At 36.7% G+C, this 16955-nt stretch overlaps 1 protein-coding gene across 3 annotated transcripts in view; it reads right to left on the reverse strand.

Moving 5' to 3' along the window:
• Window positions 1-2948: 2948 nt before the first annotated feature.
• The window catches only part of SPOCK3 (SPARC (osteonectin), cwcv and kazal like domains proteoglycan 3), a 447340-nt gene continuing 433333 nt past the window's right edge, over window positions 2949-16955 (reverse strand). For all 3 annotated transcript variants that reach the window (XM_057549436.1, XM_057549435.1, XM_057549437.1), the window contains 3 exons: window positions 9975-10037; window positions 7034-7171; window positions 2949-4622 (listed from right to left, as the gene is read on the reverse strand). In XM_057549436.1, coding sequence (XP_057405419.1) covers window positions 4459-4622; window positions 7034-7171; window positions 9975-10037 — 365 coding nt within the window. In that variant the 3' untranslated portion in view covers window positions 2949-4458. The remainder of the gene's footprint in view (window positions 4623-7033; window positions 7172-9974; window positions 10038-16955) is intronic.

Genomic DNA, 16955 nt, shown 5'->3' on the forward strand with positions numbered 1-16955 from the left:
GGACATCTCGTTTCCCTGGGTCCTACAGCTCCTCCTCACTCAACAGACGACTCTCTGTCTCCAATCTCACTGAGCCTGTCTTCTCCTAAGTTTGGTTGCCATTCTCACCTTCCATCATCAGCTTGAAATTCCTTCAATTTCCCAAATTCATGAGAAAGAAAACACGTTTGCCCCAGGTCATCTTTTTTACACAAGGCCAGCACTTAAAAATCTCTGGCCATGTCTTTAGTTTCACCACCCTCCCCATCCCGTCTATTCTCCATAGATCCATAGATGGCAATTTCTATATCACGAAATTGGTCTTGTAACTTCTTTTAAAAAACGTTTTTCGATTATTTCCCCAGAGATTCTGCGATAACTCCAAACTGCTCGACACGGCATGTCAGAGCCTCCCAGTCTGGCCTCGATCCTTCTCCTGTTCTCACCAGCTCACGCGCTGCTCGTTAACTGCTCTCCTTCTCCACGCTTTCCCTCCATCCCAAGCCTGCCTGCCTCCTCTTCAATTACCAAGCCGGGTTCTTGGATGCTTTAATCCACAGAAATTGATAAGAGGCCAGACCACGAATTCAGGCAAAGCTTTACTGGGACTCATGCTGCAGTCCGAGGGAGCGAAAACAAGTACCACTAGAGCTCACCAATGAATTTGGTAAAGTTGCAGGATATAAAATTAATACACAGAAATCTCTTGCATTTCTACATACTAACAATGAAAGATCAGAAAGAGAAATTAAGGAACCAATCCAATTTACTGTCACATCAAAAAGAATAAAATACCTAGAAATAAACCTACCTAAGGAGGCAAAAGACCTGCACTCCAAAAACTGTTAAGACACTGATCAAAGAAATCGAAGATGACACAAACAGATGGAAACATATACCATGTTCTTGGATTGGAATAATCAATATTGTTAAAATGACTATACTACCCAAGACAATCTACAGATTCAGTGCAATCCCTATCAAATTACCAATGACGTTTTTCACAGAAATAGAACAGAAAATTTTTAAATTTGTATGGAAACACAAAAGACCCCAAATAGCCAAAGCAATCTTCAGAAAGAAAAACGGAGCTGGAGGAATCAGGCAGTCTCTTCCCATTCTCTGGGAAGACTGGACAGCTAAAAGTAAAAGAATGAAACTAGAACATTCTCTAACACCACACACAAACATAAAGTCAAAATGGATTAAAGATCTAAATGTAAGACTGGATACTATAAAACTCTTTGAGGAAAACATAGGCAGAACACTCTTTGATGTAAATCGCAGCAATATCTTTTTGGATCCACCTCCTAGAGTAATGAAAATAAAAACAAAAATAAACAATGGGGCCTAAAATTAACCTTAAAAGCTTTTTCACAGCAAAGGAAACCATAAACAAAACGAAAAGACAACCCATAGAATGGGAGAAAATATTTGCAAACAAGGCACCCGACAAGGGATTAACCTCCAAAATATACAAAAAGCTCAGGCAGCTCAATATCATAAAAACAAACAACTCAATCCAAAAATGGGCAGAAGATCTAAATAGACATTTCTCCAAAGAAGACATACAGATGGCCAATAGGCACATGATAAGATGCTCAACATCACTAATTATTAGAGAAATGCAAATCGAAACTACAATGAGGTATCATCTCACACCAGTCAGAATGGCAATCATCAAAAAGTCTACAAACAATAAATGCTGGAGAGGGTATGGGTAAAAGGAAACCCTCCTATACTGTTGGTGGGAATGTAAATTGGTGTAGCCACTATGGAGAACAGTCTGGAGGTTCCTTAAAATCTAAAAATAGAGCTACCATATGACCCAGCAATCCCACTCAGGCATATATATGCAGACAAGACTATAATTCAAAAAGATACATGCACCCCAATGTTCATTGCAGCACTATTTACAATAGCTAAGTCATGGAAGCAGCCTAAGTGTCCATCAGTGGAGGAATGGATAAAGAAGATGTGGTACATATTTACAATGGAATATTACTCAGCCATAAAAAAAGAATGAAATAATGCCATTTGCAGCAACATGGATGGACCTAGAGATGATCATACTAAGTGAAGTCAGACAAATATCATATGATATCACTTATATGTGGAATCTAAAAAAATGATAGAAATGGACTTATTTACAAAACAAAAAGACTTACAGACTTAGAAAACAAACTTATGGTTGCCAAAGGGGAAAGGTAGGGGGGAGGGATAAATTAGGAGTTTGGGATTAACATATACACTCTACTATATATAAAATAGATAATCAACAAGGACCTACTGTATAATACAGGGAACTCCACTCAATATTCTGTAATAAACTAGGAAAAGAATTTGAAAAAAGAATAGATATATGTATAACTGAATCACTTTGCTGTACACCTGAAACTAACACAACATTGTAAATCAAATATAATCTAATATAAAATAAAAATTAAAAAAAAACAGCTTCACTAAAAGACCACCATATTTGTTACTTCAAATTCATTTGCTAAACCTCTATATAGCATTTGATTTTTTTTGTCTTTTTCCAACCAATCCACAAGTTACATTTTGTGATTTCTATACATTTGTTATACAGATAAGGTTATTCTGTCACTCTTCAAAAAATGCAGCTGCTATAGAAATTTAGCTAAATATGTTATGTATAATACCATAAAAATGGGCTTAAAAATACCACTGTCAACAAAGGAAATGATCTACTTTGCAATGCTATGACAAATGAAAACAATTAAAACAATCTGACAAAGAAAAATATTTTTAAACGTATCTAATAAAACAACATGCAAGATGTCAAGAGCTCTGACTTTGAAACTCAAAATTAAAAAAAAAACTTTTCTAGCTAGTCTGTGATGTATGCTTTTCAAAAATCAAGAAACAGATGAAGAATCCTGCATGCTACTATCTATACCCCAGAAAATCATTAAGGAACAGTTTAATTTGGTTGCAAGATTCTTTATTTTGTAAACTACATAAACAGTAAAAAAGAAAATGCATTTTACCTTAAATATTACATAAAGTTAACATTAAAGATTTTTTTCTTAGTGTATATAAATCAAATAGAAAGACTCCAACAACTTTATTTCAGTGGATTGTAGACTGGGAAACCAGCTGACCCACTGTTTAAGTGGTGACACCAGTGTGTAACACCCAACAGGTTTTTCCACTTGTATTATGGGCACAAAACCACAGGTCTGATCTCCTTAAAAGTGATGGTGTACCAGAAGGGCTACACGATTAATTAACATGCTAACTTAAATACAACAATTAATTTTCGTTGCAGTTAAATCTGAAATGCTACTCCACACAATAATCATAAACAAGTCCACATGGTAACTATGTAACAGTAGAAAAAAGAAAGAAAGTATTCTATTTTCTTCATTCCAGCAGCAGTACCAGGACGGGTGTTAACTTGTGATTAGGTGTGCCTATGTATGGCCTGATGTCCTGTGTGGGGATGCATGCTGAAGCCTTTCTACGTCTATTTTGCAAGGCACCGCACAGTATGTTCTCGAAGTTTCGACACTAGTAACAAAAATGGCATAATTCTTAGATTAAATGCAAATATTTATCTAACACAGGAAATAAAATACGAATGAAGATTTTTAAGTTTGATATTGGGGCAAATGACAAACTTTTTGTAAAAATACGGTTTAAAAGAATCTTTCCCTTTGTCTTTCCACTTTAAGTTCTGCACCCTAAGTTGCTGGTCAGAAAGATAAAGAAACCTAGAAAGATAAAGAAATCTAGAAAGATAAAGAAATCATGCTGGTTAAGATTATCAAACAAATCAACATGAGACTGCCGTCTAAATTAAAATAAAAATTAGAAAGGACAACTATGTTTTTAACTTTCAAAATCCACGTTTTTTCCCTACTGGCCATTTTGTAAGCTATCTGGTCACATCCAGAATAACTTCATAACTAAAAACATCACTAAAACTTCATAACTAAAAACATACAAACATGGTGGAGGTCTCCAGGATGGTGACTTTGTTCTTCTCACTTTGTGCTATTCCCTCACTCACCTCTAAATCACTCCAGCTCTGGGAAGAGTCTACTTGGAAACTGCAATTAAGGTCATGCATATTTTTATAAAATCCTTAGAATCCAGGTCACTAGTATGTTATTGTAGATTCAACTTAGAATTTCTCCCAGAAAAATATCACATATGACCTCAAGCACTGGTTGTTTTGTTTGTGGCAGATTCACATAGATCAGTAGCTCTGCATAACTTTCTCTTGTCTGGCTGGACTCCATATGTGTTCTCTTTTTCATATAAAAACTCAAAGTAAATGATACTTCTCTAAACATAAAGTTCTATGACTTTAGTTGCAATATTTGAAATAATTATACAAAATATAAGTGAGTTTTAGAATCATTTTGTTTTGGGGCAAGAAGGTACTCCTCAGTAGGGGATCACTTGGTAAATAAAAGAAACATAGAATTTGTTGCTCTCAGCTCTCATCCATCAGATGTATCCATCCTGGTCACCACCATCATCATCATCCCCTTCATCCTCATCATCATCTTCAATTTCATCTTCATCGTTCATAATGTCATCTTCATCGTCATCAGCAGCCCATTCACGGAAATCTCCACTTGCAAAATCTCCAGAGATCTCAAAATCAATAGCTTAGGAAAAAAGTAAACATTAATGTTATGTGACTGAGTGGTGGGATAATTTCTGAGGGTCAGAAAATTCTGATGAAAATTGAGGAAATTAATAAACTGAGTCACTTTGCTGTATACCTGAAACTAACACAACATTGTTAATCACCTATACTCCAAGAAAAAATAAAAAGTTAAAAAAGATAAATAAAATAAAATTTTAATTTGCTCTTTAGCTTTCTTAACAAAAATAAGGTAAAATCCATTCTTTATCATTTGTTAAAATATACAGTGCTATAAAAAGTGGAATTGTTGCTGAGGTCTGATATGTAAGATTTCCAGCTCAGTAATACTGAGCTCAGCCCAGTTTTTATAAAGTCCATGTCAAACTTTGACTTTTACAAAGAATTGAGAACTTCTTCTCTTAGTGTGTAGGCAAAATAGTTGTCCCTCAAAGATGTTCACTTGCTCATGGCTGAAACCTGTGACTATGTGACCTTACATGGTAAAGGGGCTCAGGAGATGTGATGAAATCACGGGCCTGGAGCTGACAGGTTACTGTGGGTAACTTGGGTGGGCCCAGGTGATCACCTGCATCCTTAAAATCAAAGAACTGTTTCCAGATGAAGTCAGAGGGCAGTGTGATTACAGAAGAGTCAGAAGCTGGGTAATGGTCCCTGGGCCAAGGAACGTGAGTGGTCTTGGGACAAGGCCAGGAAACACTATCCTCGGGAGGGAGCCTCAGAAGGAACCAGCCCTGAAGACACCCTGCCCTTAGCTTGGGGAAGCCCACGCTGGACTTCTCATGTTCAGAAGTGCAAGATCACACATCTGTGTGGGTTAAGCCACTAACTCTGAGGGATTTTGTTGCAATAGCAACAGAAAACTAACACAGCCAGTAGGTACTTTAAAAAATGTTTAGAAATTTATAATGACTATGGAGGCAATAATGCACACATATCTCAGAATGTAATCATTTCCCAACTCCCCTAGTATCAGTGTGTTTACTTTCTACCCTTTCTAATATTTTGGTCTAATAATTCTTTGGTAGCTAATTATAGCAAATCCTATTAATGTCATCCAGTGCTTATGAACTGATTGATTTCACCATACAACACACTGAAGTTCATATCTTTTGTGAAGAAAATATTATTTGTACTCTTCTACTTCTTGTATTTTCTTAATAATTTCAACATGCCGAGAAAACTCACAAGTCACATTCCCCAAACAATTTCCCTGTCACCTATTGAATTCATCTCCATATAATTATTATTTATAAAATAAACATCTGAAATTCTTTATCCATCACGGATAACTGAAATAACTAATAGTGCAACTCGTTTAAACTATGTGTTACAAAGCTGTGTTCTTCACATGTAACAAGTATGTTATGTAGCTATTGAGTACTGCACTCCATCCTATGGAATCTGAAAACACTGGCCAGAAAGCCAAAACCAAGCTATTAAAAGTGTCGTGGAATAAATAAATGCAGAACAGGCATTTAAGCATTAAACACCATTGCTTTTATACCGTTTACCATTTATCTATTTCTAAACAATCACAATGTATCAGTTTAAAAATTGCATAAAGGAGAAAACTAAACATTTTCTGAAATACAAGACTGACCAAGTACTTTGTTTACATTTTGGTCATTTGTATTAGTTGAAACATAATCCATTAATTCCGTCTGTGTGTGTGTGTGTGTCTGTGTGTGTACAGCTAAGTGGCTTTTGTAGTGAAAGCTCTCTACAGTACAAACAGAAATACTCACTTGAAACTTGCATTCTGAAAAAATATTTCATGAAACACAAAAGACATCACACTTAAAACTTTACAATGTGTGTATGTTATGCTCAACTTAACTGTAATATTATTTTTTTAGGTTTATATATAAAATGCATGCTCAGAAAAAGAACTAGAATATCATAATTACCCTTCAAACAATTAACACTATATTTTCTCACCCAAACATAAGGAAACATGCTCACACAGCTGCAATTTATGGACCTTTACTTTAAAAAGGTTACTTTTTCTGTCATTGGTGCTCCCATGTCCTCCCTGAGTGGCCTTGTCCAAAGGCACCCAGACAGGAGGGTGCTGTGTGGTGACAAGGCACCCACCAGGGCCGGGTGACAGGGCCCAGAACGCATGACACAGTCTGCCTTACCCGAGAGGAACACAGAAGGCATGCGACATCCTTCCCGTACTTGGAGGAGTGAAAGCGGCCCACCTTTCATTATTCTTCCTTAAAATATCTAAGTTATGCAGTTCTACTTGTTAGTTATGCAACTTTTTCTAACATGCTAGGAGTGAGCCTTCCTGCCCCCCGCCCGGTACACCCCGTAGGGTTTGCATGGAGTCGGGCAGAGAATGCGACTCTCCAGCACTTATCCAGCGGGGGGAGAAATCGTGGCCCGCGCGGCCCGCCTCCTTACCACAGTCTGCAGCACCGCGCCGCCTGGACCCCGCGACTTCCCTTCCGTATCGGTCCACGCACCAGCACTGCCCAGCGCTGCCGTGGCACTGCGCCGGCCTGTAGTAACCATCTGCGTCACACTGGGGGACGTACTGTCCTGTGAGACACGCACATGCGGGAGGAACGAGTCACCAGCCAGGCACCGACTCACTCAAGGCACACGCACGTGAGCTCCGCCTCCAGGCTACGGGCTACGGCGCGGGTAGAACAAAGCGGGCGCTGTCAGAATGAACTCCTTGCATTTCTTCTGCTGAGCAAATTTAGCGGCTTGTCTTTTTAATCACTCAGCAAAGGGGGCTGTTTCCAGATGCACAATATACAGAATTAGAGCTGATGAACGCCATGCATAATGAGTCACCCAGACCACTCAGCAGGGCATATGAGACCCTTCACCGTCTCATCACTGCCAATTTCTGGCTTTCATTTCCCCAAATTTTCATTCATGTATCCTCAGCTCTTTCCACATCAAGCTGTTTTCTACAAATCCAGTCCTGCTTCATCTCTCTGTGCATCTTCTCCTCACCTGGAATCCCTCTCCTTCCCTCCCTCTTGCAATGTAAAACTTGACTGAAATGTGACCCCCTTCTGTTAGGATGGAGGGTTTCTGATATATTTCTTCCATCGTGTGTGTCTCCCACTGCATGCGTTCACCACTACTCTGTGGTACCCTCTGTATTGGGAACCTTCGGTTCTCCTGATTTTGATTGTTATACAAACAACTCACACTCAGTCTAATGGGAAGCTAGACACTTACTTTCATAATACAATATCTAACATGTACCTGGCACACTGCTAGTGATAAGTGTGCAATAATAATTGAGAAGTGAATTCACATTCTTCAATAAACACTCCCACACTACAGTGTAAGCTTTAGGAGATTAGACAATTTTCTTGTCTTTCCTGACCAATTGTCTGCTCAGTGACCAGACACAGTATAGTTACTTGATGAAAGAAAAAAGGAAAAACAATGACTAATAAACAGATAAAACATGAAACTGTTCCATTTAGTCTTGCAACAATATGGGATCATTATTTAACCCTTTAAAAAAGTTTTAAAATTCTGATATATAAATAATCAATTTAGTTTAAAAATTATAATTCATTTGAAAGATTTGAACTTCTGGTCTTTCAGTGAGGTGGACCGGATATCACCAATATGGGAAACTTGAGAACACCTTCTGTGGATTTATAGCAGGAAAGATAAGGAAGATTTTCAACATTATTATCTCTACCTCTTAAAAAATACCATAATTTGACATACTTGACATAAAAATGTTAAGATGGACAGTCAGTGTGGCCATTTAATTTGTTGTCTCTGCCAGTACACTCTGGAAACAGAAGAGCATTGTTAGGAATTAGCCTAGAACTGCAGACGCCAAGACAGCTTGCAGCCTGGACGCAGCGCACCTGCTACCGCGTAACAGTGGACAGACTGTCAGAGAAGGACGCTTTCCTACCCATTTCAGAAGGAATATTGAAGGGTCAGTGCTCTCGAGTAATGACTTTCATTTTTATTACATAAGATGAATAAAGGTGACTCCTCTCAATTGGGCTCTAAATATGTTTTCATTTTTTGTAACATCAAATAATCAAAGCCTGGATGTTAATAGCTTTTTGTCACTAATAGACCTTGACCAAGTCGAAGATATTTTCCAGTTGAATGTCAATGGCTTTTCCCACTGCACATGGCTGAACTTCGATTTGTAGAAAAAAAACAAACCCAGGTACCAAGGTAACGTTTCCACCTGTGAGCTGGAAAGGTGCATCTTGTAACAGAGTTAAAAGAAATGTGATACATTGTAGCTTTTATCTAATGATATGGCTTCACATCTGAAATGCTGCATTAAAAAATTTAGCCTATTTATTTTGAACTGTGAATTTTCAAGTAATATGAAAAATCTTCTCATATAAACATACAATATTGTAATTACAAACATAGCATATCATAATACAGATTAATCAGATCTAAAACCATAAAATTATGTGCCACTAAATACACAAGAGCATTAACATACATGAAAAACAACAACAAATGTTGCATATGTGGTGTTCTACACTGTATGCTAAAATGGAAAAAAGGACATGTGTGGACAAACTGGTGAAATCCAAATAAAGTGTGAGGCTTAATTAATAGGATTATAGCAATGTTAATTTCTTAGATTTGATAAATATACGATAGTTAATCTATACATGGTAAGATGGTAACTTTAGATGAAGCTGGGTGAAAGATATATGGAAATTCTACTGTATTTGTAAAATTTCTGAATCTAAAATTATCCCAAAAAGAGTTTATTGAAAAATTGTATGTTGACAAAAATAAAGAAAATAATCATATGTAATAGTTTAACAATCAGTTAATAGCCAAGCATTCTAATATTTCAAGGCTTTGGGTGAAATTTGGAATTATCTATGTATCTATTTATCATCTACTACATACATTTACTTAGTAAAAGTAAGTTTATAAAAAGTGCTGATGAGAAACTAAAAAATCTGTTCAAATTTCCCTGAGGAACTCAGACCACGCTTTTAACCGTCTCTCTCTCCCCCTCCCTCTCTCTTCCCCTCTCTCTCTACATACATACATGCCATCAATTCGTGAACTGTCAACCACAGAATTAGAACTGAAGTTTCTGCTGCTTTACCTTTAGCATTGTTTAAATTTCTTTTTTACTTAATAACTTTCAAAATGAGCATTATATTAGGGCAATAAAACAGACATCATATCTTTCAATAGGTAAGATAATAAAAGTAAGGCTAATGACTTTCAAAAACGTCATAAATTTGGTTGCTGAAATTTAGTGAGGTCCACGTTTGTGGGATTAATATCGATTTTGTGTTGCTATTTCCCCAGGGTTATTTATGTGAGCAGTAAAGGTGTCAGAGAGTGATCCACTACTCACCGAGGAGCTTCTTCACCCCGAGCCGCTTCTGAATACTGCCGAGCTCCGTCTGGCAAGGTGGGTCTGCAACGGCATTAATGTCACCTCAATGGTTATAGGTAAACAAAGAGGGGGCGATTTCTACGTTACCAAACCTTAGTTAGATTTACAAGGCTTTAGAAGACCCGTTACATATCAACTGTTTTACTCATGGAGACACGTACAAGTAGATACATATATGTATACATATACATGTATATACACACACATCCATCTACACCTACCTCTATGCCTACACCTACCTCTATACCTACAGTACATCTGCACCATCATGTACATCTACATGTATGTCATCTACATCTACAGCATCTACATCTACATCTGCACCTACATCTACATCATCTGCACCTACATCTACATCATCTACATCTGCACCTACACCTACATCTACATAATCTACATCTACACCTACATCTACATCATCTACATCTGCACCTACATCTCCATCTACATCTACATCTGCACCTACATCTACATCATCTACATCTATATCATCTACATCTACACCTACATCTATATCATCTACATCTATACCTACATCTACATCACCTACATCATCTACATCTACATCATCTACATCTGCACCTACATCTACATCAACTACGTCTACATCTACATCTACATCATCTACGTCTACATCTACACCTACATCTACATCTATATCATCTACATCTACATCTGCACCTACATCTACATCATCTACATCTATACCTACATCTACATCATCTACATCTACGTCATCTACATCTACATCATCTACATCTGCACCTACATCTACGTCAACTGCACCTACATCTACATCAACTACGTCTACATCTACAGCACTTACGTCTACATCTACATCTACAGCTACATCATCTACATCTACATCTGCACCTACATCTACATCATCTACATCTACATTTACGTCTACTTCTCTATAGAGAGGCTTTTCTACTTATTGGTAGATTATCTTAATTTCCGCAGAATGACAGAATTGGATGAAAGAAAGGAGAATGGTATAAAATACTTATAGGATGGAAAATGGTTCTTTTCATTGACTTTTAAAAGGTCAATCAACTCATTAATGTAAATACCACTGACAGGTTGCTTCCCAAACTAACTGATTATGTTTTCCCTCATTTAAAACAGTTCCTACGATCAAGAGAAACAGCTTCAGATTGAAACATAATCTAGGAAAACGTGAATGCTTCCAAGTTATTCAGAGACACTGTTATAAATTTTGATACTGAATAACACTGACAGGCTTCAGTCTTTTCAGTTTCACCCAGATGTTTGCAGTATATACCCAATTTGGAAACAGGATGTAATATACAATAGTTTCTGAGAAGCCATCTTTTAAAAAATAAACTTAGAACATTAAACCAATTTGGAAATAAGTATATGCCTATTTTTCAAACTCTTTAAAACCACTCAGAAGGAGATTAGTTTCAGAGAAGTATAAAATTCTAATTAGACATAATAGTTTGGCTTATTATATTTAATTATATATTTTCTAATATATATACATATTCTTATCTGAAAACAGTTCAATGTACTTTAGACTCTTATTGTAAAAACTTGCTGTTAATACTTGCTATATAAAAACTGCATCACAAACTACTGAAACAGCAAAACAATAAACTAGTACTTGCTCCACTACAACTTTTTTAGTGAAAAGGCAAGATATAATTCAAATAATTTAAGAATTTTTTTTACCATACCAAGCTCACAATATTCAGTTATTAAATTTGCATGTAAGCAGCAGAGTGGAAAGAGACCATGAGACAAATAACTTAGTATGTATTTTACAGTTTAATATGTCAGGCCAACAGTGCTTTTCCTGGAGGAATCAAAAATGTGAAGAAAAAGTAATTTGCTTGAAAAACCTGATTACCTTATTGTTCTACTTCGTGTTGATAATGGCTCAACTGACCCCTTTGTTTTTTTCTAATAATTTGTGAGTCTTATATTATTAACAGATTAGGAATGAAGTTGCATAATATGGGCTTATAGAGTAGACCTAAAATTTACTGCCCTCCAAATATGACATTTAAAACCAAGAGGAAAGATTCTAGCTGAAGTTTCAATACTACATTGAAAGCAACTCTTCTCACTGCTATGGGACAGTTATTGTAAGTAGAAGTGATATTTCTCTTATCTTCCTGTGGGATTGCCCGAAATCAGGCACGTCTGAGTCTGACTCTCCCTGAATAAACCCGGGGCAACCACAACGTGTGTGTAGGGGAACCTGCCGGATTTCGAGCGACGTCATGACAGATTGGGCTGTTCCACTACATACAGTACTGGATTGTGAATATCTATCCTGTGCTCTGTCTGGCCTTTGACTCAGGTACACTCGGATGGCGTGACTGAGATTTCACCTGTCATTACACTCTCTTGCAAACAACTGATGTAGATGAAAAGGCAGTGAGGTGGCAAAGTGCATGAAGGTTTGGACAGGATTAGGCACAAGTTTATACACAAGATTTATTTCCCCCAATCTAATGGTGATTTGACTTTATGGAAAATTCTGATTTTTATATGCTTAAAACTGTATGAAAATCGTAAGTTATAAAATATAGGCTTTAATGTAATCATTAAATTTACAAGTAATTATTCCCAACAGTAGTTTTAAAAAATAAGAAAAAAAAAAGAATTAAAATCTTTTACTAGTTAATTTCAAAATGCTGTTTTTAAAAAAATTAACATTGTTCATTGTTTTGCATTCTGAATTTAAAACCTCAAAGCCTTATATTGGAACCATTCACACATTATCTATATTATGAATGGATAATTGTCAATGCAATGGTAACAATGCATTTTTATTTTCCCGCACAATTTTGAACTGAATAAAATGTCACCGGGAAAAATAAATAAGGAAATATCTCTATGTTTACAACAGTAATATACAAAGGTGTTCTTACTGTACTCACAACTAGTTATTTCTAGGGAGTATACTTCTATTAGCTGTCAAATATATAGATACAATGTGGCGTCAAAACTGCAAAGAAAGTGGACATTGCAGGTGTGCGCGTGACTCAGTGGGTACCACACACACCTGCAGGGGGTACCACCTCCCTGCAGGGAGGGCACCCGGACCAGCTCAGCCTCCTTCTCAGGAGGCCTCTGCCCAATCCCCTTCCTTCATGGGGCCTCTCACAGAATGGATATACTTAAATAACTTTATTAGGTTTACTTTGTGCACATTTCAAATATTCATAATACCAAAGGACAGCATTGCCTGTATTTAATATCTTTCATTAAATTAAAGAAAATCATCCTTTGTAAAACTAATGCAGATGACGCCCGTTCTGACATCTCTGTGGCTGGAAGGCATAAACGACCTCAAAAGATGCGGCCGTTCTCACTGTCGTCCCATCGGGTGTATCGCTGGCCGGGCTCCTGCCCCGAACAGGATTTGCCGGCAAGCTGCCTAGGGGCGTCTCTCAGCATTTTATGTATGAGCGCTTCGCAAAGTCTGAATGTAAAGGTAAAGCTGCTGGAGATGCAAACTACTATCAGTATATACAGGATGGATAAACAGCAAGGTCCTACCGTAGAGCACAGGGAACTACATTCAATATCCCGAGATAAACCATAATGGAAAAGAAAATGAAAACGAATACACATCTATATCTATATATATCTATAACTGAGTCACTTTGCTGTACAGTGGAAATCAACACAACATTGTGAATCAACTAGACTTCAATAAAATTAAAAAAAAATACGAGGTACAGCTGCTGGAGAAGGAAGTTTCAGATCCCCCGTCCCTGCGCTCATTCTGTAACAAGGACTTTAAGATCACTGAGTGTCGTCCTCAGCTGTGGACGACATCGTTACATTCTCACAGGGCTGTATGAGGGATAAATGATTTTATGTGCCCAAAAGACGACATGGGCCTGAATAAATGTTAATTTACTTTCTCTTTCCTGGATCTTACACAACAGCACTTTAACTGAAATAGCAACTAATAAATTGAGGTACTTTTCTGAGTAGGGGCTTAAAATATATTTTATGAAAGTAAGTTATTGACACCTAAGGTAACAGAAATCCCAAATTAATATTTTTCCTACTGATTCTTTTATAACTAATTATAATGAAATCATACAAACCACAATCATATCCATTTTGTGTTGCTTAATTGTCATGGTTTCAGAAAATCAGTCTTAGAAACAGATATGCATTTTAACTAATTACAAACTTTTTTTAGGTTACAATTTTTTTCCCTTGGAAAACTACAAGTATTTCACTTGCCTGAAATTTTATATTCTCAACCTCATTTATTAAACTTTTGAAATTAACCTTAATTTATTTTTGAAAGGTATTTTTTTAACAACACTATTACTGTATTTTTCAGATATTTTCCAACAACCATACAACTATAGTCCTGATTGCAGTTTTAAGTCAACCTGGATTAATAACACCCCATTATACATTATTCTCTCCTTCTCTCTCTCTCTATATATATGTACACACATACACACACACATACATATATTACTCTAATTATAATAAACTTAAGAATTTGTTGTTTTTATTGAATAAACAGGAAAAACACATTCCTTATAAGGTGAAACATTTGAAAAAATGTTTTTAATGTTTATTCTTTTCCATGAAATTACTTAATGAGCTAACTCCATAGTCAGTTACCCCAATAGAGCTTTTGTAATATTTTCTAGCATATTAATGAATGGAATTAGCCAAACTCTCCTAAGCTTTTGGGAAGTTGTATAAATCATTTAACCAGCTCAGGTATCATTTACTAAATTATCTCTACTGTGTATTAAATGATCTCAGAGGATGTCTTCATGTGACTAGGAAGATTTCGATACTTTGGAAGTAAGTATCAAGAATAATAAATGAAAAGTATATAAAGCAGAATCTTTTGGGAACCTTTAATCAGTTCTACGAATATTACTGCAAAATCTAGTAATGTTTTAAGGTAAAAATATTTATTTCTGGAGTAGAAACATTCAGAGTTATTCAGAATATTTTAAAATGTTCATGTGTAAACACTTGGACATGCTATCATAATATTCAAAGAAAAATTAAAATAACATTTGTCCTCATAACAAAAGACCACGTCTCTTTACGGCAGTTTACCTGGATTTACTTTTTTATTCTGTAACTCAGTGGCCCCCGACCTTTTTGGCACCAGGGACCAGTTCCATGGAAGACAATTTTTCCACGGATGGCGGGGGTAACGGTTCAGGCGGTAATGGGAGCTACGGGGGGGGGATGGTTCAGGTGGTGATGTGAGCAGTGGGGAGCGGCTGTAAATACAGATGAAGCTTTGCTTGCTCGCCCACTGCCCACCTCCTGCTGTATGGCCCAGTTCCTAACAGGCCACGGACCAGTACTGGTCCACAGCCCGGGGCTTGGGGACCCCTACTGTAAATGACTTAAGTGTATACTAGTCATTAAAACCAGGGCAAAACTTTTTAGGGGTATTCAGTCACCTAAAAAGCACATACGCAATAGTGTAAGTCAACAAGTGTGTGTGTTTGTGTCAGTATGTGAGTGTGTGTTTGTGAGTTTGTGTGTGTCTCTGTGCATGTGTGTCTATGCGTGTGTGTGTGCATGTGTGTCTATGTGTGAGTGTGTGTGTGTGTGTATGATTTAGAATATTTTAACAGATCCAATCTACTTTTTAAACTTTGTTTAAAGTGGTTTATAAACACATTAGTGGTTTAATCTATGCTACAAACCCTGCTGTTGACTCACTGCTAATCAATTTATGCATAAGCATGTCATCCCTAATCACTGAACTATTACTAATATATGAAAAAGTAATTGTGATAGTAAAATGACTGATATAATGTGCTGGCTTCCATATGAAAACCTGAGAATCATTCACACAGTTTAGAGCAGCTTGTTCATTCTGGTAGCTGTCAAGGGCTTTCAAAGGCAGTGACAATAGCAGATGTATCATGTTAGACTAATTCCCAATTTGTTTTTCAAAATTAGCATCAAAGTTACACATGTCATTTTTTCTTAGTTTCCCCAAACCTTATCATAATTTGAATGTTTTGGGTCTATTTCCCTTAGACACAATTTTAGTTATCATTTGGCTGATTACATAAGCATGGCTCCCATTTTCCCTTATGTTACCGTTTCCTAGTGAAGTAGGACCCATGAAGGACAAGCCTCATCCAACCCTTCAGGCTGCCTCGCCTCTCCTGGGGAATTGAGACTCTTTCTTTGCTAGTGCATTTTCATAAAGCTAAGTTATCTAAAAAGTTTGAAAGGCTAAGTCATTTTAAAATCAAAAGTGTAAAAATAACTTTATGGTGAATGCTGTGGTTCATTTGGCTCATTTAATAAGATCACAAAACAGAACATTAAAACTCCGCAGCATAGTGATAAAAAACCCATTTATTTTACACCATGGGCAAAGCAGATAGCAAACTAATTTAAATGATTACTTTTAATATCTATGTTCTCATATCTCTGTGTGTTTCTTCGCGGTTCATAATGGAAACTATAATGAAGTGCATTAATAAAAAATATTAATGACTATTTTTCATCTCATTTAGCGTGTTTTGCATCCCTAGCTGTGTTATACTGTTCAACGTGCTGCTTATTTGCTCTTTTATTAAACATTCTAATTGGAAAACTATCCCTCACAATAAATGGGGTGTAGCATGCTGGGTTTCTTTTTCATTGAAAAAAATTTAAAAAAAAATTTTCCTTGGAGTGTAGTTGATTTACAATGCTGTGTTAGTTTCAGGTGTACAGCAAAGTGAATCAGTTATACACATGTACATATGTCCTCTCTTTTTTTGATTCTTTTCCCATTTAGGCCATTGCAGAGTATTGAGTAGAGCTCCCTGTGCTGTACAGCAGGTCCCTATCGCTTACCTATTTTATACATAGTGGTGTTGTGTATGTCAACCTCAGTCTCCCAATTCCCACCCCCGCCTTTCTCCCTGGGAGCCAGAAGTTTGTTTTCTGCAC

Source organism: Balaenoptera acutorostrata, chromosome 6 (assembly GCF_949987535.1).
Source record: "Balaenoptera acutorostrata chromosome 6, mBalAcu1.1, whole genome shotgun sequence".
NCBI lineage: Eukaryota > Metazoa > Chordata > Mammalia > Artiodactyla > Balaenopteridae > Balaenoptera > Balaenoptera acutorostrata.